This window comes from Acanthopagrus latus, chromosome 4, assembly GCF_904848185.1.
Source record: "Acanthopagrus latus isolate v.2019 chromosome 4, fAcaLat1.1, whole genome shotgun sequence".
NCBI lineage: Eukaryota > Metazoa > Chordata > Actinopteri > Spariformes > Sparidae > Acanthopagrus > Acanthopagrus latus.
This window is the reverse complement of record NC_051042.1, coordinates 19,023,025-19,049,479: the sequence shown is the minus strand read 5'-3', so window position 1 is coordinate 19,049,479 and position 26,455 is coordinate 19,023,025. Positions and strand designations below refer to the sequence as shown.

The following is a 26,455-nucleotide window of genomic DNA, read 5'->3' as shown; positions in this document are numbered from 1 at the left end:
CATCGTATTAAAGAGTGTCAGCTCCTCGTGTTGCCCGATGAAGCTCAGACAGGTAACTCTTCCTCCTCCTGCTCAGTATGAATGCGTCCTGCTGCTACTTTACGCCCCACATGGCTTACAAACCTTTATTTTGATACGTGCTAAGCTTCATAGTCTCAAGGAAATCTCTCCTTCCTCTCCATCTCCCTCCATCTTTAAAACACATACAATTATGCCGACGGAAATAAAAAAAAAAAAACCCACCCCGCCCCTCCCCTTTATGCCCGCCCGCCTGCTTCTCTCGGGCAGCGCCAGGCAGCTCAGCAGGGTCCAGCTTCTGCGAAGTGTCCGCTTTATTACTGTAAACATGACCCATCTACCATCCAGAGATCTGAATCAAACCCATTGATTTGAGCGTGCGATCGGCCGGATTACCTACACGGTGGAGTCCTCGTCGATCTCCTCCTCCTCCTCCTCCTCCTCTACCTCCTCCACAAGCTCCTTCTGTCACCGAGAAGGTGAAGCCTTGAGAAATAACACCAGCCGCCGCTATGAGACGAATAACGGGCAAGGCGAAGGATGAAACTTTGATCGAGCTGCAGAGCGCGACAGATTCACAGACCGGAGGTAATTAAAACAAAGATCAGCTCATTGACCTTTAATCAGAGAGGGGGTTAGGAGGCTTGTGTCTTATGACAGACTGTGATGTTTTTTCATGAAGGCTGTGTAGTGGCTGACATGACATCACTTTACAATCACTTTACCTCTCTAGGACATGAAGATCATGAGCTCCTTTTATATATATATGTGTGTGTGTGTGTGTATATATATATATATGAAATATTTGTTATATTTGTTATTACAGTACAATGTATGAAGCAAAGCTAATTTTTGCACTTTCTACAATTTGTTTACTTGTGCATGTTTTGCTCAAAGCCTAACCAGATAACTTTTCTTTTCTTAGAGTGCAGCTCGCTCTTCCTAAGCACTGAGTTTTCACACAATTACATCACGCTCGATAAGCTGTGTGTGGAGGATTTGGATGATAATTAAAGTCATCTCAGTCAAGAGGTCAGGGATGTCAGATCCCAGCGGAAGCTGTAAAGCGGGATGATAAACCCAACATTAGATGCAGCCTCCCCTGGCACATGTCTCTCCGGAGCTGATGTGTGTTCAATTTGTGTGATCCCATGACAAGCCAGGAGGCAAACAGGTCATCACCAGGCGTGCGGGAGGAGTGTTTTGTGTTTGTGGGTGTATCAAGTGTTTTGCTGTGCGTGGCACGAACGTTCCTTCAAAACTTGTGACCGCAGAGGGTCGGCGAGGTCAAACTGAGGCAGATTTGTAGGGATCTGTATTCGTTAAAGTCACAGCATTAGATGTCACAACTGTAAAATGTCGGCCGAAGATGTGGTAGAATATCCAACCCAAGAAGCTTATTTATTTCTTAGTGGTTTTTCAGAAGGGTAATGATCAGAAAGTGAGGGGTGTGTGAGTAAGCAAATCCATTCTCCTCCTCTCTGGTATCTGTCAGGCCGTAGCAGATCTAATGGGATTATCTCCTCTGGGATGGGCAGTCAGGCTTCACTGTGTCTTTGCTGATCTGCAAACCACTGTCAGCGTTGTGGTTTCAGACAACACCTCCATCTGGAGGCGAGCGGCCTGGCCCGGGAGCCCAGTTGCAGATGTGCTTTCAGACATCGGGGTGATGTGATTTACTTGCTTTGAAATCTATTGTGGTTTTCATGTACTTAAAATCTCCGGAGACAGCAGACCATGAGCGAAGATTAATAGTCCCCACCTCCATTAAGCTCCATATGTCATACTAGTGGAGGGCTGTCGGCATTAAGTCCTGCGTTATCTCTGTCTGTAGTGGCTTTCTTATGCAACAAAGCTGCCAGACAGAGGAAAAATGCAGAGAAGCACTGCTTTAGTTCAGTCTGCGTTAGGTAACAGTTTATTTATTTATTTTTTTATTGCTGGATCAAGGACATAAGTGGTTGTTTTCCCCCTAATACTTGAAATGTCATACAGCTATTTACAGCTAAAAGGAAAGTGTGGGCACATGGAAAGGCCACCTCTTGTGGTGAAACATCGCTCTGCCATGATGCGAGGCTCACTTCAAGGCCTTAATTAACAATGCATGAGTCTTGAAAACTTGTTTTTTCCCAAGAAAGCAGATTAGTGTGACGCACAGTGATAAGTGAACAGCTCTGAAGTGAAGCTAACACGGACCGTGGATGTCCTGACACTTGTATCCCGGTTCACATAAGCCATGCCTCACTTATGTCAGGGAGTAAAAGTCCTCATTTCAACCTGTTTCATCCTCTCATCAACTGGTGTGTGAAGTCAATGAGTCAATGTCAGATGACTAAGGTCAGGAGGCGCCATGCTTTGCAACAGAAACTTGCAGGTTGGGAATCCATAACATGAAAAAGCAGACATGGAGGATACGCTAAGATACAGGAAGTAGGTAATCTTTTGACCCCTGCTCGTCCCCTGCACTGGAGAAGTCTGGTGCTCGAGTGATAAGAGCTGTGCCACACTGATATGAAGATGGCTCAGAGAATGAGAGACTAAAGTTCGCAAGATAAATTTGCTCACGGGTTTTGTTTTGGACGATCAAATACAGAATAAGTCAGAATACACATTTTAAGAATAAATGTATTCTAATATTTCAAGCGCATCATATGACTTTAGAAGCAATGTATATATTAGGATGTAGTTACAGCACTATTTTGAATGTGATTTGAAGATACTGATTCTAAAGTATATTGTATGTAATGTCATCCGTCATGTGTTTATTATGAGATCTTCGTGTCTTGATTACTGAAGGAAAAGTCACTGAACTTACTTAACCTCTTGCAAACCGACACCACTGAAATATCCTCGAAATATCCTGGAAAGCTCCATGTAGTATGCGAGATGAAAGTTGATCCTTAAATCAGTGGTACATATTTTCGTCTTACCTGAGGCGCATCTGTATTTATCCCTGTTGATTGTTTGTATGTGAGTTGCCAGGTTTTGGAGATTATCGGCTGATGAGATTTTTGCACTCTCCCAATAAAGAGTGGAACTGGACGGCGCTCGAAAAAGGTAGTCACAGACCTGAACAGTTTCATGTAGGAACTACTTTCTCTCCATATCACTACAAAGAAAGAGGCATACTACTCATGGATGAAAGGCTAGCTGACCCAGATAGCTAACATTGCAGCTCAGGTGAGGCAGAAGTCATCAATGTTTACATCTGGCACTGTCATGACAGTCAGCCTCTCGTCCATGGAGAAGATGTGCCATTCCTACTACACGATGATATGGTGTAGGTAAAAAGAAAAAAACTCCTATATCCTGCTCGCAAAAGGTCTATAGATCATATTGAGTAACCGGGTGAAGATTTCTGGTGCTATCTCGGGAATCCACATGGCTCATATCTCCCAAACCTGGCAACTCATACCAAAGTAATCTAGATGGACTGAGAAACTACACAGCTCAGAGGAAAAATATGTGTTTTGGATTTTTGGATGAATTAATGAAAACAGTCAAACTTTGAGCAGAGCATGCTTCTTTATCCTGCTAGTAATGCAATTGAATGTTGAAAGTATTTCAATATTTAAACACTTTGAAAATGTGTCAGCTTTACAATTATCGACATTACATATGTCAGCCTCACCCGCCTCAAAACCCTACATGTCTACAGCTTGATGAAATCACTCAGTAGCACCCACGGCGCTGCATCCCTGACGGATCATTAAGGGAAATGAAAAAAAAGATAGCAGGTCATTTATCGAACTGCGGTGTGTTATTTGAACATAATAACAGCACAAGCAAACCTCAGTTTGTAATAATAACACTGGTTATTGTGTTAGTCAGTGCGCTGTTAAAAACGGCATGTTCGTCTAGAGTGAGTTGTGGCTTAATAGACTGGTCTAGTCCTCCGGGGGCTTTGTTCAGGCTCTTATCGGTGCAGACCTCCAGCCACTCGTGAAAGAGGGAAGAGAGAAAGAATAGGAAGTGGTCTGTCCTCACCTTATGTGTTTGGAGTGTGTGTGATCTCGTTCGCAGCTGCTCAAACACTGATTTATAGACTGATGTCCAGCCACTGGATGAACACCAGATGCACTGTGACATTATATACAATTCGGTGGATGGTTGTCTGAACTTAAAACACCTAAACTCTAAAGCTTTTTCAGCCGCAGGATTCCAGTTGTCAGGGACAGCCATGCAACAATTCTTATCAAATGACTCCCAGTTTAAGTGCTCGTAATTACTCATATTTTGAGGGATTTGCTTCCATTTAAGGTGATCTCACTCTGCTATCTGCAGACCAGCCAATGAGGTCATCCTCCAGCCTTAGGTGAAACAGAGCCAAGGAGTTGCTATGGATACCCGGCCCTGTAATTGTATTACCCCCTTTGATGGAGGCATGATACTAAATAAGACATGGTAGGAAACTAGAAGACAGCTACAGTACAGTTGTTTGTGTTTCAGACTGTATGCCTCCCCTCTGCCTCAGCCTGTTTGCCTCGCCTGGAGTACATGAAACACTTAGACATGAAAACAAACACTCGCATAGACCATTGAATTATGTTTTATTTATGTGAGCTGTTTATGGTACAGGAAGGTCAGAAAGGTGCTATATTTGTCATACAGTATCTCTCCATAAGAGCTGCCTCAGTAACCCCACTGTCATGTTGCATGCGTCATATCGAATCCAATCAACCAGGTCAGAAGTTACATATAATCCAAGACAAGCGATAAAGTGGCTTTCTGCGCCCTAATCTGTGTTAACCAAGTGCTCTTTTCGTCAAACATGCCTTTTGAAGCAGACTATCGAGAAGATATTTGCATAGGATTAAGCATCATTTCCTTTACACTGCTCATGACCTGTTGCTCAAAATGTTGTGGTATTTGTGGACCGCTCAGGCCATCCGGGGATTGTCAGGACACGTCCCCCTCGGGACAACAGCATCCTGGTGATAAGAGTGTGATACTGGTCAAGACATTACACGCCTGATGCAAACACACACCGAAAAGAGCACACTGGTCGCTAGCAAGACCACAGGAATGCTTTCTGTTAAGTTCCTCTTAGTAACTCTTAGTTAGTAGGTAACTGGGCCTGTTTAAGTCCATGTAAGAGGCTTATTGATATTAATAAGACACATACGCCTTAATAACAGCATCACAAACATGTTTTGATACATTTATAAGATACTTGTCAACAGTTTGTAGGCTTATTAGTAACGCTAAAACGTTATGAGGTTCTTATACTTGTTTATACAGCATTACAAACCAATTTAATGAGTTTAACTTATAATTAATATAATTGTTTTGCATAAATTAGCAGTTAATAATTCTTTATGCAGCTACCAGAAGAGAAATGTGCTTTATTAAGGTTAATAAATTATTTATTGTACACTTACTAAACGCTTTGATAAAGATTTCAAGACATGGGGCAAGATTTCCATGGTCCTTATTATTATTATACAAATATAAGATACTCATAAGGCTTTTATTAATGTTCTTTAGCAGCCTGTAAACTGTATTTATAAACAGCACAACAGTAAAAGTGATTATTATGCTATCATTGTATTGTCTTACGAATGTTAATAAGAAACTTATCAAGACTTATGAGGGCATTATTTTCTATTAACTAACATTTAAGGACCTCAATATAAGGCCCCACTTTGCGATATCAATCTAGATCTATTTTGTCGAAAAATATTGTGATATTTAATTTTGAAGCGTTTGTTAAGTGTTTTTGAGGAAAATGTGAAATACTGTGTTACATATTGTTTATCGCAATAAACCTGAAAAATACTGCAATATTATTATAAGGCCATATCACCCAGTCCTACTTCTGGGGCCATTTAGTAGCTGTTCTGGACATTTGGAGATTTACAAGTCCATGACATCAGGGCCAACTCCATTTGCAGATGAATGAATCATGTGAAATGATTGAGAGCACGAGAACGGCTACTTGACAGGCCGTGAGGTGAGATTGTTTTGCCAACTGCTTGTTCCAAGATCAAGAGTGAACTTTTAAACTCAAAGCCTTCAACAGCTGTATGTTTAATGCCTTATGTTAATGTTTTATTTCTAGGCATTTAATAACAAAACTGATAATTCACTGTAGTAGTTGCCTCATTTTTCCTTTTGTAGATAGTTGGCTGACTTAACAGGAAGTGTGAGGTAGAGCGATAGAGAGGATGTCTTGTCATAGAGGAGCTTGGCTCGGTTCGATCTCAGGATGTTGTGGTTTCAGCGCATCATGGTGCACCCCGATGCCTGCCAGACGATCAGGACTCATTTCAATCGTGTGTTTTGCTATGAATTCAGTCGCACCTCCCAACGAACCCTTATGACAAAGACAGGCGCTGTCCTTATAATGGATGACTTTTAGTGCCAACAGAGCGCTAAACTTTATCACATCAATATTTCAAACACATCTGCTCCCGCCTAGAGGGACGTGTCAGCTCAATCTGTGAGACGTTTTGTATCACTTCCCTCGAGAAAAAAAAAGGTTTAAGTTGTCATAATGCAGAGCTGTGGTTAGTCAGCCTGATGACTATCTGACGAGGTAGTGTGAAATCAGCGTGTGTTGTTTGATAGGGGTGAGCAGGGCGGTGTAGCTGAGTGCCAGCCTCGTGGAGGAGCTACACAAGAGCTGCTATTGGTGCTCTTTTTTTTTTTTTACAGACAGCGTACACCCACACAGCCTGCTTTGAGTCATAGTGAAAAACAATTTGGTTTGTTATCAAATCAAACTGCCCAGAGTGTCATTTTCAGGGTTATTGCGGCTGTTTGTTTGGATGCTCTGCTGCAGTTGGCAGCACCGGTCTGATCAACACAAGTGATAAACACTGTTTTCTCTGTGTTGGTTCGTCTGTTTTTATGACCGTGACACTTTTAAAGTCTTACACTGTCAACGTGCATATTCACCTCTCCTGACCTACTGTATAAGACTAACCTGTGTCTGTCTGTTTGTCCGTCTGTCTGTCTGTCTGTCCTTTTAAAGATGGTCCCGCGGTGTTGACCGCATTCAGGATCAACCTGCACTCAGGTACGGGCAGATCAGAGGCTTAATGTGACGCCTGTCTGTCCGTCCGTCATCCTCGGCTATTTCGCTCTGTATCTGCCTGCTCTCTCTTCATGCTCAGCCCTCCTCGACGATGGAGCATATTTCTGTTTCCGTTAATTCCACACCGCTTTTCTTCTGGTTAGCCTTCTAATCAGGCCCAGATGTCTGTTTGTCTGTCTGCCCTGTCAGCTTTCATCTCGTCTGCACAGCCTGGCTCCTGGTAGTTAAGTGTGCTGCGTCCTGTTTTCATGGCTGGTGTGTCAAATCTGCACTGGTGCATGCAGTCGTACACTGTAGAGAGGCATGTGAACATGATGATGTGTCAGCTGCGGCTGGGCGCTTTGACAATGTGTACCATGAGGAGATGTACTCTACATTTCAGTACATCCAGTTTGCTATTCCGTTCATACCCTTTTTGCTCTCTATTGTACAGTTATGTCACTTAAGGCGTTACAACCCGCCTTACCGACCGAAGTGAAGCATTAATTCTTTTTTTAATTTATTAATCCATCCACACTGCACATAAAAATAGACATGCCTATCAGTTCTTTGTGAAGTGTGTGAGAGAAACGAGCCTGAGGATGAAGCCTAACCCTCCAAGCACACTTCTAATTTGCACTCTTGAATTGGACATTTGGACATTTTGTTTTAAGTAGTAAGTAATGTATTTCTCCATGTAGACAGTAACGTGTAATTGTAACGTAATATATAACCTTCAAATTAAGGTAACTAGTAATACATTATATATTGCATTTTGAAAGTAACTTGCCCAATCCTGCATGAGAACAGGTTTTGCTAGGATCATCTCTCTAAATTCCTTTTTTTTCACTTCCCAGGGCTCCATATTACAAGTATAATAGTATAATTTGTCCATCAAACAAATGAAGTTGAGTAAAAGTACGATATTCTCTGAAATGTAATGGATTAGAAGTATACTGTAAGATAAAAGCTGAAGAACTGAAGTAAAGCGTCTCAAAATACAGTGCTTGAGTAAATGGACTTAGTAACATTCCATCGCTGCCAGTGTACATGTGCTTTTAACCTTTCAAATGAGAAAGCAAGTTTATGTTTATGTTTAGATTACTTCTTGATACTATAAAAAAAGCATTATGTATTGTGATGGTGTGTGATGAGTGGGTGAGCGGGTAAGATATATCCCCTCACATCCTCTTTTCAAGACAAGTACTACACCTTGGATGTCGGTTCAGCTCGAGAGATGCAGCTTCATAACATTTGTTTTGATGACTCACTTTGGGATGCACTGAAGAGGGCTGCTCTCCTGCAGGTTACACCTGCTGGCTCGTAAAACAAGCTGTAAAGCACTAATTTTGTCTCATCTGAAGGCAATGTATGTCCGAGCGGTGGAGAAAATTGAGGTGGATCTTTGTCTCCAGAGGCGATCACCATCAGGTTACGTAAACTTCATCAGGTTATAGTGAATTGCGTTGTGGCCAGATTTGGCCAGGGAATAGTGGGCTTGTTTGCGTGGAGGGAGAATGCATGGCCTCTGCTGTTTTTCTCTCTGTGCACAATCAGCACATTGGAATTGGAACATTGGAGTGGCCTCCTATTCAGCCGTACCGTAGGCCTGCGCTGTAGATTACTTCCACCGATATATTTAATCAGGCAGAGTGAGGGAGGATTCTTGGACCCTAAATCTGATCACGCCCGACTGGCCGTCAATCCGCTGGTTGGTGGAGGCGAATGAAGCAATTGTAGACCAGCCGGACTAATATTCCATGATGGGAATATCGCTGGGGATCCTCCAGCAGGTTCCCAATTTTAAGAGAAGATTTGAAAAGAAGTGTGGTAAGACAGAAGAAATGCTTTCCCTGTGCTCATACAGAAGGTGTACTCCTGCCAACAGGAGGATTTTAAAGTGAAGTTTGTGTCTTTGCTGGTTTGCAGAAGATGATTCTTATTTTATTAAGCAGTCATGCAGTATTATTACTTTATAATTATCTGTTGTTTCCCAGCCCATTTGTACTTGCTTGGGCATTCCCGTTGTTGTAAAAGTTCCCAAAAGCCAGTGCTTTGAACCAGCTGAGCAAATACGCATGACCTGCTATCTTGTAGTACTGCCTGTTTATTGGCACTGTCTGTGTACCTTTCAGTTCAGTTTGGCTCAGGGAATTTGAAGATAACCTTTCAGTTTATAATCCAGATTGTCAGTGATTGTACACACCAAGATTTCATGACTTCGCATGAGTAGTGCTGAGCCTGTGAAAACAATCACATAGTTCTTCTGTGGTTCTGGAGGGAGCTCTCCAAAACCTGCTAGAGATGAAACCTAGGAACATTGTTTTTTTTTTTGTTTTTTTTGGACAGGTCAAGTTATTATCTCTTTGACTAGAGGAGGCACACATTTTGAACAAAAGATTGCAGTACAACTTTTGCTGTGGAGTTTAAAACACGTGGGAGTTTTTTAAAAAGCAGACAGGTTGTTATGAAGATGAGAAACAAATGAGTTGCATCATGGAAAATGTGAGGCCCAGCATTTTTAGAACCGAACATTTTCAAGGGAACGAAATTCTGCTTTAGTTTTTACCAGTCTGTTTTGAATCTGTCTCTAGTCTCTCAGCTTCACAGAAATCCCTGAAGTGCTCATTTAAGCAAACTTTCACTACTCTGGTTGGACGTGAATATATTTTGCATTCCTTTGTGGATAAAATTAGAGGTATTCAGGAAATGAGACCAGCTGATTGTGTCCCTGGCTAAGGCGCAAAGTCTCCCTGTACAAGGAAACTCCAGTTTTTTCAGAGTATCTTTATTTGACACATTTGTGCTGGTAAGTGTGCCCGTTACATTCACAAGATGAAATGGGTTGGATTCCCTTTAAAAAGATGTCAGACACCCCTATATTCCATCGTAAGACAGCAGATCATAAGCAGAATGAAAGAGATCCATCTCAGAATCTGAGCTTTGACATCATCTTCTGCGTTCTGCTGGCCACATGGGACACAAGTTCACTCTGATGTGGTGGTTAGAAGTGTCACTTTGAGCCCACCAGAGGTTCCTGGCATATTTTTTTAGCAAGATGGCATTCAGCTGGTGGACACGTCCAAGAATATGCTGTAAATAGCAGTAGAAGTGTAACTGGGTTGCTCGGGGGGAGAAAGTGTGTTAGGAAAACAAGTGCATGAGCTTTTTACTGCTAAATGAGCTGTAATTGAGTTCATTAAGCCCTCAAAAGCCACTGCTGCCAAAGTAATGTTGGTGTGAATTAATATACAGGAGTCATTTTTAGTGAATTAACTTTTGTGCCAGCCAGTGTCTTGAGTCATGGCAGCTCCTCTGCGAGTGTGACCCCTCTCTCCATGCATTTGCCTCTCTGTGGAAGCAGTTATTACACACTGCTGGCCCTTTGCTTCTGTTTGTTCAGGCCAGGCGGCGATAACTGGCTGCTCACAGTTGGAGTGAGACCAAAAACAGTGAGACTAAAAAGGAAAGAGAAAAAAAAAACTGCTGAGAATAATGAAAAATTCAGCCACACTGGGAGAGACGCTTCCCACGAGCCCAGTGGAAAGAATTAGTGTGTCATCTAACCTCTGTACTCAGGGATTCCTGTGCTCTAACTGATATGGCATATTTTCATTCCTTGGTAGTGAGTCTCCAGGCCTATTATTGAGCTGAGAGACACCACAGTCCCCCCTCGGCGATTGGCTCTCACTGCTGCCTGTCAGATCGTTGTGCCTAATCAGAGGTGGCTGACTTGAAGCTGAAGGAGGCTGGAGATCTTTGTGTCCTTTGTGTATTGACCGTGGTAGGACTGCTGTTACAACCACAAGCCCAGGCCCCTCCCCCTCCTCTATGCCTTCATCCAGCCTCCCCCCACAGGAAGTGCCGCTTTCCCACCATTGAGGAATTAAAAGGGGAGCAGGCGGTGAGAGGAGCAGTGCTACATGAGCACATTCCCTCTGCCAGAGTCTGCCACGCAGGGAGAGGGAGGCTCTGCTGGAATGCTGTGTGTCATTGTATGAGCGGTGAAGAGGAGTGTGTGTGTGTGATTTGACCGCTGCCGTTGTGCCTCTCATCTCTCTCTCGCTCTCTCAGCTCCTATAAACTCTGACCAATATGGCAGGAGTCTGCATCTGCTGATGTTGCCGAGAGACTGCAGGATTTTTATGGGTCCTTTATTAGATTGAGCTTGTCTGAGATGCATGCACGGCCATAATGGTATTCACTGGCTGAATACTCTTAAAGGGATAGTTTGGCTTTGAGTGAACCTTGTTATTATCCTGCATGAATATAGACAGAGCTTAACTTAGCACAGCTAAATTACTGGATGTAGCAGAGACGTGTAGAGATGAAAACCTGCTCCATCTGTCAGAGGGTTTAATAATGTACTGTGTACCTGTCACGCCAGCATGAACATATTTTGACAATATTTAATTGATCTTTCATAATGATTTAGAACTATAATTTTCCCTCATTGGTTGTGGCTGCACAAAAAGCAAAAGGAGAAACAGATGATTGAAACGTTTACTTTTTGTTCTTAAAGACAGTTTCTTGTATAAAATCTGCAACTTTGTAAATGTGCACATGACTACATCACATTTAGTTTGAGCAGCTGTTGGTCTTTTCGTCTCTGGTGTTTATTTATGCTTGTGTTCAGATCAAAGTCTGATGTGGACATAGTCTTCATGACCTCATTCATAAGTTTCAGGGAGTCATTGTGAGGCTCACTGGGGGGGGGTCGCTCCAGCCAAATTAGTTGTGTTGCGGTACAACAAGTGGGAAAACCAGTTGTAGGTTGTAGTTGTAGCCATTGTTAGCAAAACTAGATGATAACAATGCATTGCACAATATTTTTGCACATACAAACATGTCGTTATAGAGCATACGTAGAGTTTTCTCAGTTGTTGATGCACCAAACAGCCAGCTTGGATTATGAGGTCAGGCCTGGTCCAACTTCCTGATTCCAAAATCCAACTCCGGGGGTGCTTCAGTTGAAATGCAAACTGGGAACTCAGAAATGACGAATCTCCAGTTCAAATGCAACACACCTTAACTCCAAACTAGTCCAAAATGAGGCATAAAGGTGGAGCATGGGTGTAGTTTACATGGGACACCCAGAACCTGGTAGCTATAGAGCTAATGTCTAGTTGTCACCGCCCACTTCCTTCATTATGCATGAGCCTTGCATCAAGCCTTTGTATATTTTAAAAGAGTAAATCCCAAAGGTTGCCATTTGGTTCAGAAGCTACTGATCCTGACTGAGCTAATACCTGGACTACAATCACATGCCCCATCAACACGACTTACAGGCAACGACATTGAGAAGGCTTCCATTATTTGAGACACATCTATGACAAGTGTCAGGGGGAGATATGTAACATGACGATACACACAGACACTTTTAAATCAGACTCACTCGACAATAATGGCTTACATTTCAACAGTTGTCGGCTGACACAATTCCACACTGAAGAAACTCAGTATATGAGTTATCATGTGAAACCCTTCCACACACATTTCAACTTTGAATTCCTGCATATTCTACCTACTCTTGTACATGTGACTGTTGCATTTTTGTATTTCTATTGAACAGCACAAGGCAATATATTATATTATATTATATTATATTATATTATATTATATTATATTATATTATATTATATTTCAAAATTTCTTTTTGCAGATGAAAACAATGGAAATGGCGTTCCATTATCGGAAAGAACATCGCTCCCTGGACATGCAGAAGTAAGTTCAGATCTTATCTGTGAGTGTTTGGCTGCAAATTGTTCAGGATGGGAAGCTCGATCACACTTGTATCTGTATGGCACGGTATGTATATATGAATCTACAGCAAGCGTCCAGTTAGCTTAGCTTAGCATAAAGACTGGAACCAACTCGCCTGGGCTTGGTCTGTCGGTGAAACATCAGCCAACTAGCACCTCTGAAGCTCACCAGTTAATATTATCACAAAGATTTGCTTTAACGAAAGTCAGCTGCGAGACAGTTCACCACTGGATGGCCAGAAACGTCTGTGATAATGGAGGTCCAAGTCCTGATTTATTTCCCTCGCAGTCACAAGGTTATTGTGTTGTCTGTGTTTATGTTTGTGTAAATTTGCACGCTTTATACTGACCTTCTGTTGAATCACCACCCTCGCGGCTTAGTCACAAGACCTCTGAGTCTCAGAAAGCTACTGTCATTTCTCTCACAGTGCGACAGAAATAAACTGTCGCTGCTCAAACAGGATCCTTGTTGTCAGTCTGCTGGTTTTTCAGTGGCACAGCGAGGCCAGCAAGCAGATGGTGCATCCGTTCTTAAATCATAACATTGATTATATTATGTTTCTGGGATGTATGACTCCAGGACTCAGCGAGTAAACAGAGCACTTATCAGTGCTAATCTGTCAGTCACTTTTTAATGTACTCATTAGGTCTCCACAATAACACCATAACGAGCAGCGTTGCCACACCCCTGTTAAAGAAAGGTCTGTTACTGGATGTGAGGGTCTGATAAACAAGCTGGGTGGGGATCAGTTGACTACAGGCTATTCCTATAACCCTGTATAGTATAGGGTGAAATACTACAGCATTCACTTGTAAACAAAAAAAGGCCTTGTTAAACATATAACAGACAGATATGACCACTGAAAATTGACAGCTGTAGGCTGCAAATGCTGACATCATTATATGACTAATTTTAAAATGTACCTTTTAAAGTCACATATAGCGAAGCACGTTTAAATGAATAATTAAAATAGACTTTTAAGGATACGTTAATATAGTTTGGCATCATGCATCAGTGCATTTCTGTATTTTAAAGTTCAGATACATAAGATCTTACTCATCGTATGCATATCATATTTTCTTTAACAAAATGTATGGAAAAATAGAAGAAATGGGCTATTTGACTGAGTAAAGTAAATATGTCTTCAAGTTTGACAAAACGTCCCGTCAGTTTAAAAAACTGAAAACTGCAAAGGTGAACTGAAGGATTACACTTAAACCCTAAATATAGCCATCATGAAATATGCTTTGAGGTACTGATCCACAGAATTGCAATAGAACAACAAATAAAGACACACACTGTATATTTTTTTACACTGAAAACACTCAAGCACATACTGTAGATCATTGTATCTTATATTCATCAGTGTTACTAGTCTAAAGATGACAAAGGCAGAAGTATTGATGGGAGCAACTACAAACGTCGAGGACGTTTGAGAGTTAAGAAAATGACTGAAATACAGAAGTTGATATAGAACATGTAACGCATGTTTCTCCTCCACCGTCAACTATTTTTGTATAATGACAGACTGTGATTGTACAGTGTCCAAAATTTCCTTTTTGATGTGGTTTTTCTAGTCAGCACTGCCTCCCTCTTTACTTCACCAAACTTCTTCAAGGGAAACAGCATTCTCTCATTTCCGTATTGTCCCGTGCAGTGGAAAGTGAATGTTCAATCGATAGCGTACAGTAACTCAAATTACATGATTTATTCTGGGACACCATGTGCCTTTCTCTACATAGTTCAGTATACCTATCAGTATATTTCTCTTCGAGATTCTGCCAGCTTCATTTCTTGCTCTGTCAGTGTTTTATGTATGGCATGTCTGCCTGGATGCTTTCACTTCCCAATCTGTGAGAAAGCAAAAAAATGTTATTTTGTCTTTGTTGTTTGTCTTTCAGACGGACAAGCTACGACCAAACAGAGACACTGTGTTCTTCAGGGATGGAGTTCGAAGAATAGACTTTGTATTGTCTTATGTAGATGACAAAGATGGAGAAAAGAAGCAGGTAGGTGGAGCGCAGAAGCTGCCAGTAGTCAAATACTCAGCATTTTTACAGTGCTGCCAATGACTAATTGTGAGACTGTTATTTCACAATTTATGTCCAGAACAGGAATACGTGGTACCACAAAGAGGAAGTGAGATTCTGAATACATATTTTTCACAGATGTGTGAAATCAGTGACTTAATGCAATCCCTGAAATAAACAGATTTTCAATGTGTCATATCATGCTCATTTTTCAGGTTGATGCCGTAGCTATGTGAGTCTGTTGGGAGATGTTTTCATGCGTTAATGTTAAAAAGTCTTTGCCTGCATCACATCAATTCACCCTCTGTCTGAAGACTCCCTGCCTGTCTCTTTAGAAAAAAAACATCTCCTCTGATTGGTCAAGGGTATAGTTGTGACATCACAACCTTACAGAAGTCCTGAACGAACATTTTTTGAATACAGGCTGTGTGGACTGTGTATTTGATACTTTCACAGTATTTAGACAAGCTTTGTAATAAAAAAAAAAAACAAACAAAAAAAGCAGCACATTTTGCATGATAATGCTGTTTGTCTGTTGTCTAACTGCTGGATGCGTAAATTAACATTTGAATAAATGCAGGAGTCAGACTCTGTATTGCACACATACAACCACAGCACCGAAGACCACATTATGCTCACAGGTTGAAGCATTTACTTCTTTGTGATCTAATTTCTTTGTTACTGTTGACCAAATCTGTAGGGTAGCCTAAGGTTCTGACATTCAAGACTCAAGATCGCTCTATAAAACAGCTTAAGACATTTTTAAAGGCCCAATTTGTAAGAAAGGTAATTAGGTAATCATTCCCAAATTGTGAAATGCTGGCAGGTTTGGGGGGAATGAAAATCAACAATCAACTACTTCAACCTCAGTCAATCATTTTGCAGTACCTAACAGTACTTTATGCGAGCAGTTTTTAGTGAGAAGCCACGCCCACTTCATATGTCTGGCTCTTATACATGTGGTTTGTGTGTTTATCCACAGGAAAGAAGGAGGGAATTTGAGGCCAACCTTGAGAAAGCAGGACTGGAGCTGGAGACAGAAGACAAATCAGTAAGGAATTCAACCACAGAGCGCCTGCACCATCTAGTGGACAGTCTGCTGAGGCACAGAGTGGTCCTCAGAAAACTGTCTTAAAGGGATGGCTCGGTCACAAACACACTACAGCACTGAAATTGTGTGAAAATCTTCCCCGAAAGTGACCATGAATTGTACCTTTTTTTTTCCCTCTCCGCCACCAATTGTTTCAGGACTCCAAAGACCAAAAGACGTATTTCTTGAAGATTCACGCTCCGTGGGATGTGCTGGCCACCTATGCCGACGTCTTAAAAATCAAAGTTCCCTTCAAGGAGAGTGATATCCCCCACGGTCAGGATGTCCCGCTCGAGTGGCTCTCACGTCCTTTCCGCCTGCCAGAGCACATCATGCACCCGGCGCCTGACTACTTCACCTACCCTTTTGACAAGACCAAGACCGACTTCTTCCTCATCAGTGACAAGGATACTTTCTTCCCACCTTCCACAAGAAACAGAATTGTGAGTATCACCTCCTCTTAAACCAGGGCTCTTGTATTTCATTATAAGTATCTCCTGCCTTTGATGTTAAGTTTGTTTGTTAAGAATCCCTCTGCCTCTCGCAAGTCTTCTGGACAGGATGACCTTGTGGCAATTCAAAATAAAAGTTCAGGCCTCATCTCTTGATAAACCGCCTCCTTCATTGGCAGGTGTTCTACATCCTGGCTCGCTGTCCGTACTACAATGAGGGTCGGATAGACAAAGAAAAGACGGGAATCAAGCGGCTTCTCAGCAACGGGACGTATACATCAGCTTTTCCACTTCATGATGTAAGGCACATGGACGAAAGAGAACTAATATGCCGACATGTTAAAGTGCATTTACTCATGCTGGATTCAGCTGTTTCTGTACATTTTTTTTTTTTTTTTAACTTTTTACTTCTTCTTCATTATAGAGGGAGAAAAGTGTGTTCAGCTACTACTTTTTATCATGTGATCTCATGCAAGATTTATGATATGTTGCTTTGAGTCTAACTAACCCCATTCCATATTAAGTACTTGGCCACACAGAACGCTGAGGTGCTGCCAGTGCGTGATAATCAAACACACTGACAGGAGCAGCTCTGCAGGACGAGGACATTTTACTGTCAGTGTTAGTTTTACTGCTACTGTTGGAGAGACTTTTACATAAAAAAAATATATTTATAGTTGTAAATTGGACCACAAAAGTTATATGGACTTTTATTTCAGACACATTTGTGTCATTTGTTTGTGCATGTCCCACTTCTGGAACTTATTCTCCATATTTGTTGTTTATTTGTTCCTAATTGATGACATTATAAAGACAGAAAAGAGAGGAAAGGAGAATCTAATATTGTAAAATACTATTTTAAGAAAGATTCATTATTCACCCTCCTGCTGAGAACCCTTTGTTCATTTTTTCAAAGAGTCTTCACTCATAGGCTCACGCTGCATTTTTCTCTCCTCCTTTCAGTGTCGATACTGGAAAAGGGCCAGAAATGCAGAATGCGAGAGTGAGCGCAACAACTTGTACAGGCACTGGGCCAGATTCCTCTGTTTTTACAAAGAGCAACCTCTCAACCTCATCAGGTAAACAAGCAGCACCCGAAGGCTGTCATCTTTTGTTCTTCCACACAGGATGTAACATTTTTTTTTTTTTTTAATTTTTTTTTTTTAATCTGTCTGGCTCCAAGCTAAAGGTGCAGTCTTGATTGTGTGCTTGCAGGAAGTACTACGGGGAAAAGATCGGGATCTACTTCGCCTGGCTCGGCTTCTACACGGAGATGCTGTTCTTCGCAGCCGTCATGGGCGTCATATGTTTCACCTATGGAGTGCTCAGCTATGACGACAACATTTCGAGGTCAGTACCACCAGAGGGCACCAAGGAGCTGTTTACCACTACAGCCATATGTGGTTGTTGACCATTTCATTTCAAAGCCAGGGGCATTAGATCAACTTCCCACAAGAAGTTCAAACCTGGCTGTGGGGATTTGCCCCCATTCAGCCACAAGAGCACTGACGAACCGCGAGGGGAGCAAAGATGCTGCTGCAGCATCCGTTATATGGTTACAGCGATATCGGAGTTGACATTTATGGCAGCACTTTCCTGCTGCTGATCTGACTGGCTGAAGTTATAGACGATGGCAGACAGATGTTTCATCCAATCGCCTGCCCAGGTATTTTAAAGTATCCACACCGTGATGGTTCTGTGTAACAAACCATCTGGTATGTCAGGTTAGGAGGACTTGCTGAAAAAAAACAGCATAGACCAGCACCACAATACAACATATAGTCACCAGTCACTAGCAAGACCAGCATATGTTGTGTTGTGGTGGTGGTCTATGCTGTTTTTTTTCAGTAGGGGGTCCAGCCCGAGCCACAAAACGACCTTAAAGTCAAAATGACAAAAGCACGAGGACAGAGGTGTTTACATACTTATAGCCATTTATGAAATCTGAAGTCCAAAAAGCAAGCAACACAACCAACACAACAGACTGGAGCCAATCTACAAAATAAAACCTGAAACAGAGAAATGCAAAAAAAAAAAAAAAGAAAAACTGGGAACACAGAACAGTCAAACTGACAGAGAGAGAGAGAGGAAGGACTGAAGTACACAAGGAGGCTAATCAGAGATGGGTGAAACTTATCAGGACAATCACAAGGGAGGAAAAACAAAACATAGGGGATGAAGTAACATGAATCGTTAGCATGAACCTCACAAAGTATAACAGGAACTACAGCTACACTGGAAAACCCAATCCATGACAGTCTTTGCCTCGAAAATTGATAGATTTTATTTTGATATTAAAATAAAATGATCGCCAGTTCACAGCTGGATGGTAGATGTATAAGTCTGCTTTTAAATGATCTACTTTCAAAAAACACTGCTTTGTATTCACATGAAGCGTTCGAATTAAACTGGCACACTTTTCGAATTCTCTTTTTTTTCTTCCTCTAGCAAAGAGATATGTGACGCCAGTATTGGAGGCAGTATCTTGATGTGTCCACTCTGTGATAAGAAGTGCCCTTTCTGGAGGCTCAACTCGACCTGCCTGTCATCCTGGGTAAGACACGCTTCTGAAACTAACCACGCTGTAATTACGCGGTTGACTTTTTCTACCTTTTAGTGTGTGAACCAAGTAACATACCTCAGAAATCGTGTCCTGCTGATTCAGCAGTATGTCGACCCAGTGTGCCTCCTGCTCCTCTGAGGAACTTTTCCATATTCTCTCTTCCAGCAATCCCATCTGTTTGATAACGAGGGGACGGTATTCTTTGCCATATTTATGGGGATTTGGGGTGAGTATCATGTCGATGCAGCTCTTCCTGTATTTAACTTTTGCAGGAGATCCAAGTGACCCCCCCCCCCTCGTTATGGGAGACAGATTTTTCACAGTTAAAGCCTTTTCACACTGAAGCTCCAAGCTTCATCCATCCATACTGGTTCAGCCCACAATGACTTGCCAGCACAGTTATGTTGTTATGTATTAAGCAGTGGGATGGCTGCTGAGCACACTGAAGTCCAAGAGAGTAATGGAACAACTGAAACACGCAACTCACCTTAAACTGAACACAGACACTGTTCACTCTGTTTAGTCAAAGTTCTCATTATACGTCGGTTTAGTAGAGGTGACTCCCATGCTGAGGAATCTGCAACATTTCCTTTCCTCAAACCCTGTTTGGCAGTAACTCTGTTTTTGGAGTTCTGGAAACGGCGTCAGGCCCGGCTGGAGTACGAGTGGGACTTGGTGGACTTTGAAGAGGAGCAGCAGCAGCTTCAAATCCGGCCCGAGTTTGAGATCCGATGCACTAACAGGAGACTCAACAAGATCACTAAGGTGCTTCAAATGATTAATTCAAACAATATGACATGAATATGACTAAAACTATGTGCTCTGTGGTGCACAGATATCACCATGGAACCGGTTGAAAAAACAATAAATGATAATGATCTTTCAGGAAATGGAGCCGTACCTCCCTGTCACCAGCAAGTGCGCTCGCTTCTGCCTCTCATCGGCCACCGTCTTATTCTGGGTAACTGAATGTTCCTGTGTGCATGTTTGGTTGCTATATACAGTAATGCATGGTGAGTAATGTTCTTCGCCATCAGCAGCTTTAAGTGTGTGTGTGTGTGTACTCGTCCACAGATTTCCCTGATCGTGGCTTGTATCACCGGGGTCATAGCGTACAGGCTGGCTGTGTATGCTGCCTTCGCGAGCATCATCAAAGACCCCAAGAGGAAGATCCAGGTGGTGAGCAGGTTCATCACTCCACAGCTGGCGACCTCTGTCACCGCCTCCTGCATCAACTTTGTCATCATCATGATCCTCAACTTCTTCTACGAGAGAGTGGCCGTGTGGATCACCGATATGGGTAAAAAGATTGAATCCAACGTGCAACAAATCAAAGTCTTGTTCAGACGCCAGTCAAATCTGGTTTGCTTCTCACATCATCAGATCTTTAAAAACACGCCGTCTGAACTGTTATTTGCAACACCAGATTTGTGTGCCTTGACGTTGACAAACTACCTGCATGGGTTGCCATAGTAGCGAGTGTCAGCCACTACCAAAGCGCAAAAACACGAGAAATTCAATTTGCAAAAATCACAATTCCTGTGTTTTTTTAATAAAATCAACATGGATATAATCTAGATATGCCAGATAATGGACCAGTGCTCGCAGTCTGAACGAGGCCAAAGACACAATTGTCGGTTTCATAATTTTGTCTTTTCATATCCAAAAAACTTGAAACAGGCACTTTAATCATTTCACATTCATCCACTACTTGGTGTTGACTGTAACTGGAGGACATCTTCAAACCCTTTGCTTCCTGCAGAAATCCCAAAGACCCACCTGGAGTATGAAAACAGGCTGACCATGAAGATGTTCCTGTTCCAGTTTGTCAACTACTACTCCTCCTGCTTCTACGTGGCCTTCTTCAAAGGCAAATTTGTGGGTCATCCCGGTAACTACACGTACATGTTCGGCAAACTGAGGAACGAGGAGGTGAGCTTTCTTGTTAAACGAAAGAAAAGGCAGGCTCACGACTTTCCTCTAACAATTTTTCATCTGCTGCCAAAAGGAAGTGTATCAAATGAAAGCGTATTCTATAAAATAAAAACCTGCTTCGGTCCTAGTGCGACCCTGGAGGCTGCCTGATCGAGCTGACCACGCAGCTGGTGATTGTGATGGCTGGAAAACAACTGTGGGGAAACATTCAGGAAGCTCTGCTGCCGTGAGTCCATCAAGTCCATGCTCTTTTTCCCAGTACTTCACCTTTTGATCCATTATTATCTGCCACAACAAGAGAAGGTTTCTATTGAACGTTGGCATTTTGGAGATTTCTAGTGCCTTTATTTTATTCATGCTTTTAAAGAAATATATTGTGTACACAAGTTAGCATCTACTGAAATCACAAGTGTGTGCCCATGTCAAGACATTCACAACAAAAACGGAGATAGGTCAGTAAATTAAGTTTTATTTTCACCACAGAATTCAACACAACAAAGTTCTTGCTGTCCTACCAAGAATATTCCTCGACAAAGAAAGGATACGCAGATCTAGATCATGTCTGACTTCTCTCACGGTTAAATACAAGGTCATGAAGATTTACAGGTTACATAATTATTGTATTGCCAAGAAAAAGACATTTTTAATGGGCTGAATCATGAGCAACCAACGCACAGATGGCAGCGACTTCACAGAAGGCAGTACTTGTTGCAGGCATCAAATGACAGTTCATCAGCCATGTATATGACAAGTTAGAAGCTTTCACTGTGTGTACTGTTGAATTTATCAAAGACTTCTGGTGGAGAATAATTTGGCCAAATGTCCATTCAACAAGCAGTGACACAAAAGTCATTTGGAAATGTTTTGTAGAAGAGTTTTAGAGGATATAGAATCACAAATGCTGCTCGATAGTTCTAATTCTATATTGTATCTTATATTCAGTGTCTTCTTCGTGGGCTTCTCGACAGGTTGATGCGTAACTGGTGGAGTAGCAGAAAGGGACGACACAATCCTGAGAACCATTACAGCCGCTGGGAGCAGGACCACGTCCTGCAGAACTTTGGCCAGCTGGGATTGTTCTACGAGTACTTGGAGATGGGTGAGTTACTAAACTGTTTACCCTACATTGTGCATATGGGCAGGAGAGAAGGATAACTGGCTGTATGATATATTAATATGAGGCTTACAAATCACAGATGATACCATTTGTCTTTATTGCCATTTTATCACTTACATTTTCCCATCTGCTCTGTCGTTTCAGTGGTCCAGTTTGGTTTCATCACTTTGTTCGTGGCCTCTTTCCCCTTGGCTCCCCTCCTGGCTCTGTGCAACAACATCCTGGAGATCCGGGTGGACGCCTGGAAGTTCACCACACAGTTCAGGCGACCAGTGGCGTCCAAGGCCCGAAACATCGGAGCGTGGCAGGAAATCCTCAACGCGGTGGCCATTTTGTCTGTTGTTACGAATGTGAGTGTAGTAGTGTGTGTTCGTCAGTGTTTATTTATCGAATATCGTCTGTGCTCATTTCTGTATTTTTAAAAACATTTTTAAAATGCAACATTTTTGAATCATAATTCAACTGAACATTTCTCCTGACTTTTATCACAGGCGTTCATAATGGCGTTCACCTCTGACATGATCCCCCGTATGGTCTACCTGTATGCCTACGGTCATGGCATGAGGGGCTACATTAACAACAGCCTGTCAATATACAACATCTCACGGATACCCGAGAGCAACATGCCTGAGGACAAAGACTACTTGTCTGATAACTCGACTACCTGCAGGTACTAGAGCTTAAAGGGACAGGTCACCCTAAAAATAATAGATAGTTTTCCTCTTGCCTGCAGTGTGTATTGTGGGTTTGAAGATATCAGCCACAGAAGTCTGCCAGCCGTATCACCGTGCAGAAGGAGGCATGCATCTTCTCGTGGACGAGAGGCTTGTGCTTGTGACAGCGTAGAATGTTAACATCAGTGGCATCTTCTTTGGCTGTGAACTTAATTAGCTTTGTTAGCTAGCCCCTCGTCACTAGCAGATGGCGGCTTCCTTCTGCCCGGTAATACTGAAAGAAAGTAGTTCCTACACGAAACTGCTCACAACAAGGTCTGACATTGCTGGGTGCTGAAAACAATCTACAATAGATGGATGAAAAGCCCCACAAGGAAGAGATAAAAACATATATTTTTCATCTGGGGTAAAATCGCTCTTAACCATATTCTTATCCAACAGCAGGCTGTGACTGTGTGTGATGTGCAGGAGTGACTCAGTGGCATTTGTCAATGGCTGCAGTTCACCTCAGCTCTGTGAGGCATTCTAGCATCTTTCAGCTCACTGTTTTGGTTTTATAGCCTGCAATGCAGCTGTTTCGATTCACCAGTCTGGTAGCATTGTTTCCGCCTGCAGCAGGCAGTTGTTCTCAACCTACTGTACATCATGACTGTAAGACGTGAAGTACCCCAAAAGTTACAGCAAGATGTTTTAAAGAAGAATTAGATAGATTGTTCTGACATTTCTGATCCTCTATTGTCTAAAACATGACTGAAAATTAATACTTTACTAATACTACATGTCAGCCATGTCAATGATATGTGGTTGTATTATATCAATGTTTAAAGAGGGTAAAAACTTAATTTCTGCAGATATTATAAGTCATTTATGGAAGTATGTTCTTCATCACTGGCCAGGAAAGTGTCACTTTTTATCTGAGGGAACACATTTAACAGTAGAACTTATATCACCTCCTAAGTTTGAGCTTCTGTTCTGTTCTGTGTTATTTCCTGATGTGTTCTGGTACCAGCGCATGTTGTTTAGTGATTAAGTTAATGAAACAGTGCTGATGGTACCCTTAGTTACCTGTTGTTCTGTACAGATACCGTGATTACCGTTACCCTCCCGGCCACGAGAATGAGTACGCTCACACCATGCAGTTCTGGCACATCCTGGCAGCCAAAATGGCTTTCATAATAATCATGGAGGTGAGAGAGCACACAGCTATTTCCCTTCTCGTTCCCGAAAGAGCAAACGCTTAGTATTAATGAAAAATGCTGATTGTTGTGGTCATTGTAATCGGTAATTCTTCCTCTGCAGCACGTGGTCTTCGTGGTGAAGTTCTTCGTGGCGTGGTTGATCCCGGACATCCCGTCAGACGTGAAGGCGCGGATCAAACGGGAGCGCTACCTGATACAAGGGGAACTGCATGACTACGAAGTGGAGCGGCTCAAAATGCAGCTGAGCGCCAGCTTCATCACGGAGCCACAGTCAGAAATGTCCTTGACGACGGACAAACACGAGGTGCTGTCCGAGTGCCTGTAGCTCCCTGCGTCACACCTCCGACTAACCAAGCCAGGGATGGATGCTGAGAACATCCACGTACAAGGGCTTCTGTCTTCGGGAGAGAAAATGAAGCTGTTATCTGCTCCGGCTGCATGGACTCCTATATTAGGGTCTGTGTTGAAAGCATGAGAAAAACGAGTCACTGCTTAAAATCAGCTTCATGAGCGAAGGAAAAAATCCTGTGCCATAAAAAGAAAATATATATATATATATATCAGAAGGTGCTGTGATGGAAAATAACAGCAGAAAGATTGTACCTGCAGCATTCCACGTGTGATGCCTTCAAACTCTCCTTTCATTATGGCTGAAAATGAGTCATCCCTGTACGTGCTGACAGAGTTAAAGATAGTGTTGTTGAACATGTGACATTAGGTGTAAGTACCCTTAAAAGAGTTGTTTATTATGATATCATCCATTGAGTTTTCTGCATGTGATTCTTCAGCTGTGATGTCTGACTGCTAACTGTGGTTAGAAAACTCATATCAGTTCAGCTGCAGATGTTGTTCGTCATGTGGGCTTTTTTTCTGTCATTTAACTATGAATGTAGAAAACACTCGCAGATTTTGAATATCTAGATATGAAACACATGTATATGTACTTACTCCTTTTATTAAAAGCATTTTCAAAAGGGTATCTACATAGCTGGGCTATAAGATTGGCAGTTTAGAAGAAGCTGTGCAAAAACTGTGCGTTTGAGAACCAAGTACCTCCATCATTCTGCGGTGGGATCAGAGAGTGTCGGCGGTGTTATTCCATGCGGCTGCAGGCTCACGTCTCATCCTCCAAAATGTTTCTCCAACTTGCTGTGGGACCAATTATACATTTTGTTTTTTATCAGAAGGAAAAGACAGATCCTCTGTTTCGATATAATCAGTTCGTGTGTGCGAGTTCAGGCCAATCATGAATCGCACACGGATAATAGACGGCCTGCGCGTCTGTTTCCGGATTCCACATCACTGCTGTCTCCGTATACTCCAGGCGTAAACAATCGCAAGCTTCATTTCAGAGAAAGCAGGACTGCCTGTACCCTGGTTGGAGATACGTGTGAGCAAGGGACTGAGTTAGAAGAATAACTCTAGCTGGTGACTAAGTTTTGCTGTAGATAGAGAAATATTGTTTCTTTTGTTTTCTATTCTGAAGGGTTTTAGTGCAATTAATTTATTGATCTGCTTCTGCTCTCTCTTGTGAAGCATGTGTGTCCAGAGCTACTTCATAGTCATCTTTTTTTTTATTATTATCAGTTTACTCGCATAACCTGACTTCTCTTTTTATACCAAGCAACACTTAATAAGTGACCATCAAGCAGTTTAAGTTTGGTCATTTCTAAAGTACATATTACGCTATGAATTACTACTTTCTAAGGGACCAGACAAGGAAAAAAAAACTTTGCTACTCGTTCTGCAGGAGACAAAGATTGCATTATATTCCTTCACAGTACAAAACTCATCCATCAGATGTCTTTTTGTAAACTCTAAAGACTAATATGCATTTACTCTTATCAGTGTTTTTATTGAAACCTCTTTGTTGTTAATGTAAATCTTGCATTTGTGATTCCAGTCAAAGACTAAGCCTGGCTTACTTCAATCTCAGGATTAAACATCTCCCCGTGTTTGTCAAGCAGTCTGCAGACGTCAGATGTGTGCAGCCGACCCCAACGGGTGCACGATGTATATCCCAACTAACTAATGCCTTAAACGTCTGTTTTTACATTTTGTATGATTTTCTAACAACAAAATTTCCAAACTGAATTCCGAATCTGTTTTGTATCATTTGTTGCTGCTGCTAGTCTCTGCAAAGTAGTTGCTCTTTCTGCTTTGACCCGCATGAATTCTAATGTAAAAAAAAAATGTCTGTCTGTTACATTCTAAGTTCACCGTAGCCTACTGTACAGAAACGCTGTTAATATTCACAAATAAATGAAGGAATAACAGTTTTGAGTGTGAGTGTTATTGGTTCATAGCCTGCGCAGCGGCACAAAAACACATGGCAGAGCCACAATGAATCTCTGATCTCTAATCCCTCTGATGGTTTGCTGTTTGTATACCAGGCATGTTTCCTCAGTCGGTGGCCAGATTGTCTTTGCTTTCCAGCCTAACCTGACACCTGTACCTCAACCGGTACCTGTGCCTGTCCTCCGACTTGCATCCCTCACCTCATAGCTACACTGATTCAAACTTCCCACCATGCCGGTAAACTTTAAATATCTGCATTTTTGTTTCAATAAATCACTGGACTCCTGTCATTCCTGTC

At 42.1% G+C, this 26,455-nt stretch overlaps 1 protein-coding gene across 2 annotated transcripts; it reads left to right on the top strand.

Annotated features, from left to right (window-relative positions):
* The first annotated feature begins 274 nt into the window (after positions 1-274).
* ano5b (anoctamin 5b) lies at positions 275-26,135 on the top strand. 2 transcript variants are annotated; one of them, XM_037095165.1, is made up of 21 exons: positions 275-606; positions 6,995-7,039; positions 12,699-12,760; positions 14,701-14,808; positions 15,812-15,880; positions 16,078-16,362; positions 16,551-16,670; positions 17,335-17,450; positions 17,587-17,721; positions 18,820-18,925; positions 19,100-19,160; positions 19,548-19,699; positions 19,821-19,895; positions 20,009-20,234; positions 20,697-20,866; positions 20,998-21,095; positions 21,838-21,968; positions 22,131-22,336; positions 22,478-22,656; positions 23,742-23,847; positions 23,960-26,135. In XM_037095165.1, the coding sequence occupies exons 1-21, from the start codon at positions 531-533 to the stop codon at positions 24,182-24,184; spliced, it is 2,751 nt and encodes a 916-aa protein (XP_036951060.1). In that variant the 5' UTR covers positions 275-530; the 3' UTR covers positions 24,185-26,135. The 2 variants fall into 2 exon arrangements, with proteins under 2 accessions (XP_036951060.1, XP_036951061.1); XM_037095166.1 differs by lacking the exon at positions 6,995-7,039.
* The last annotated feature ends 320 nt before the right edge of the window (positions 26,136-26,455 follow it).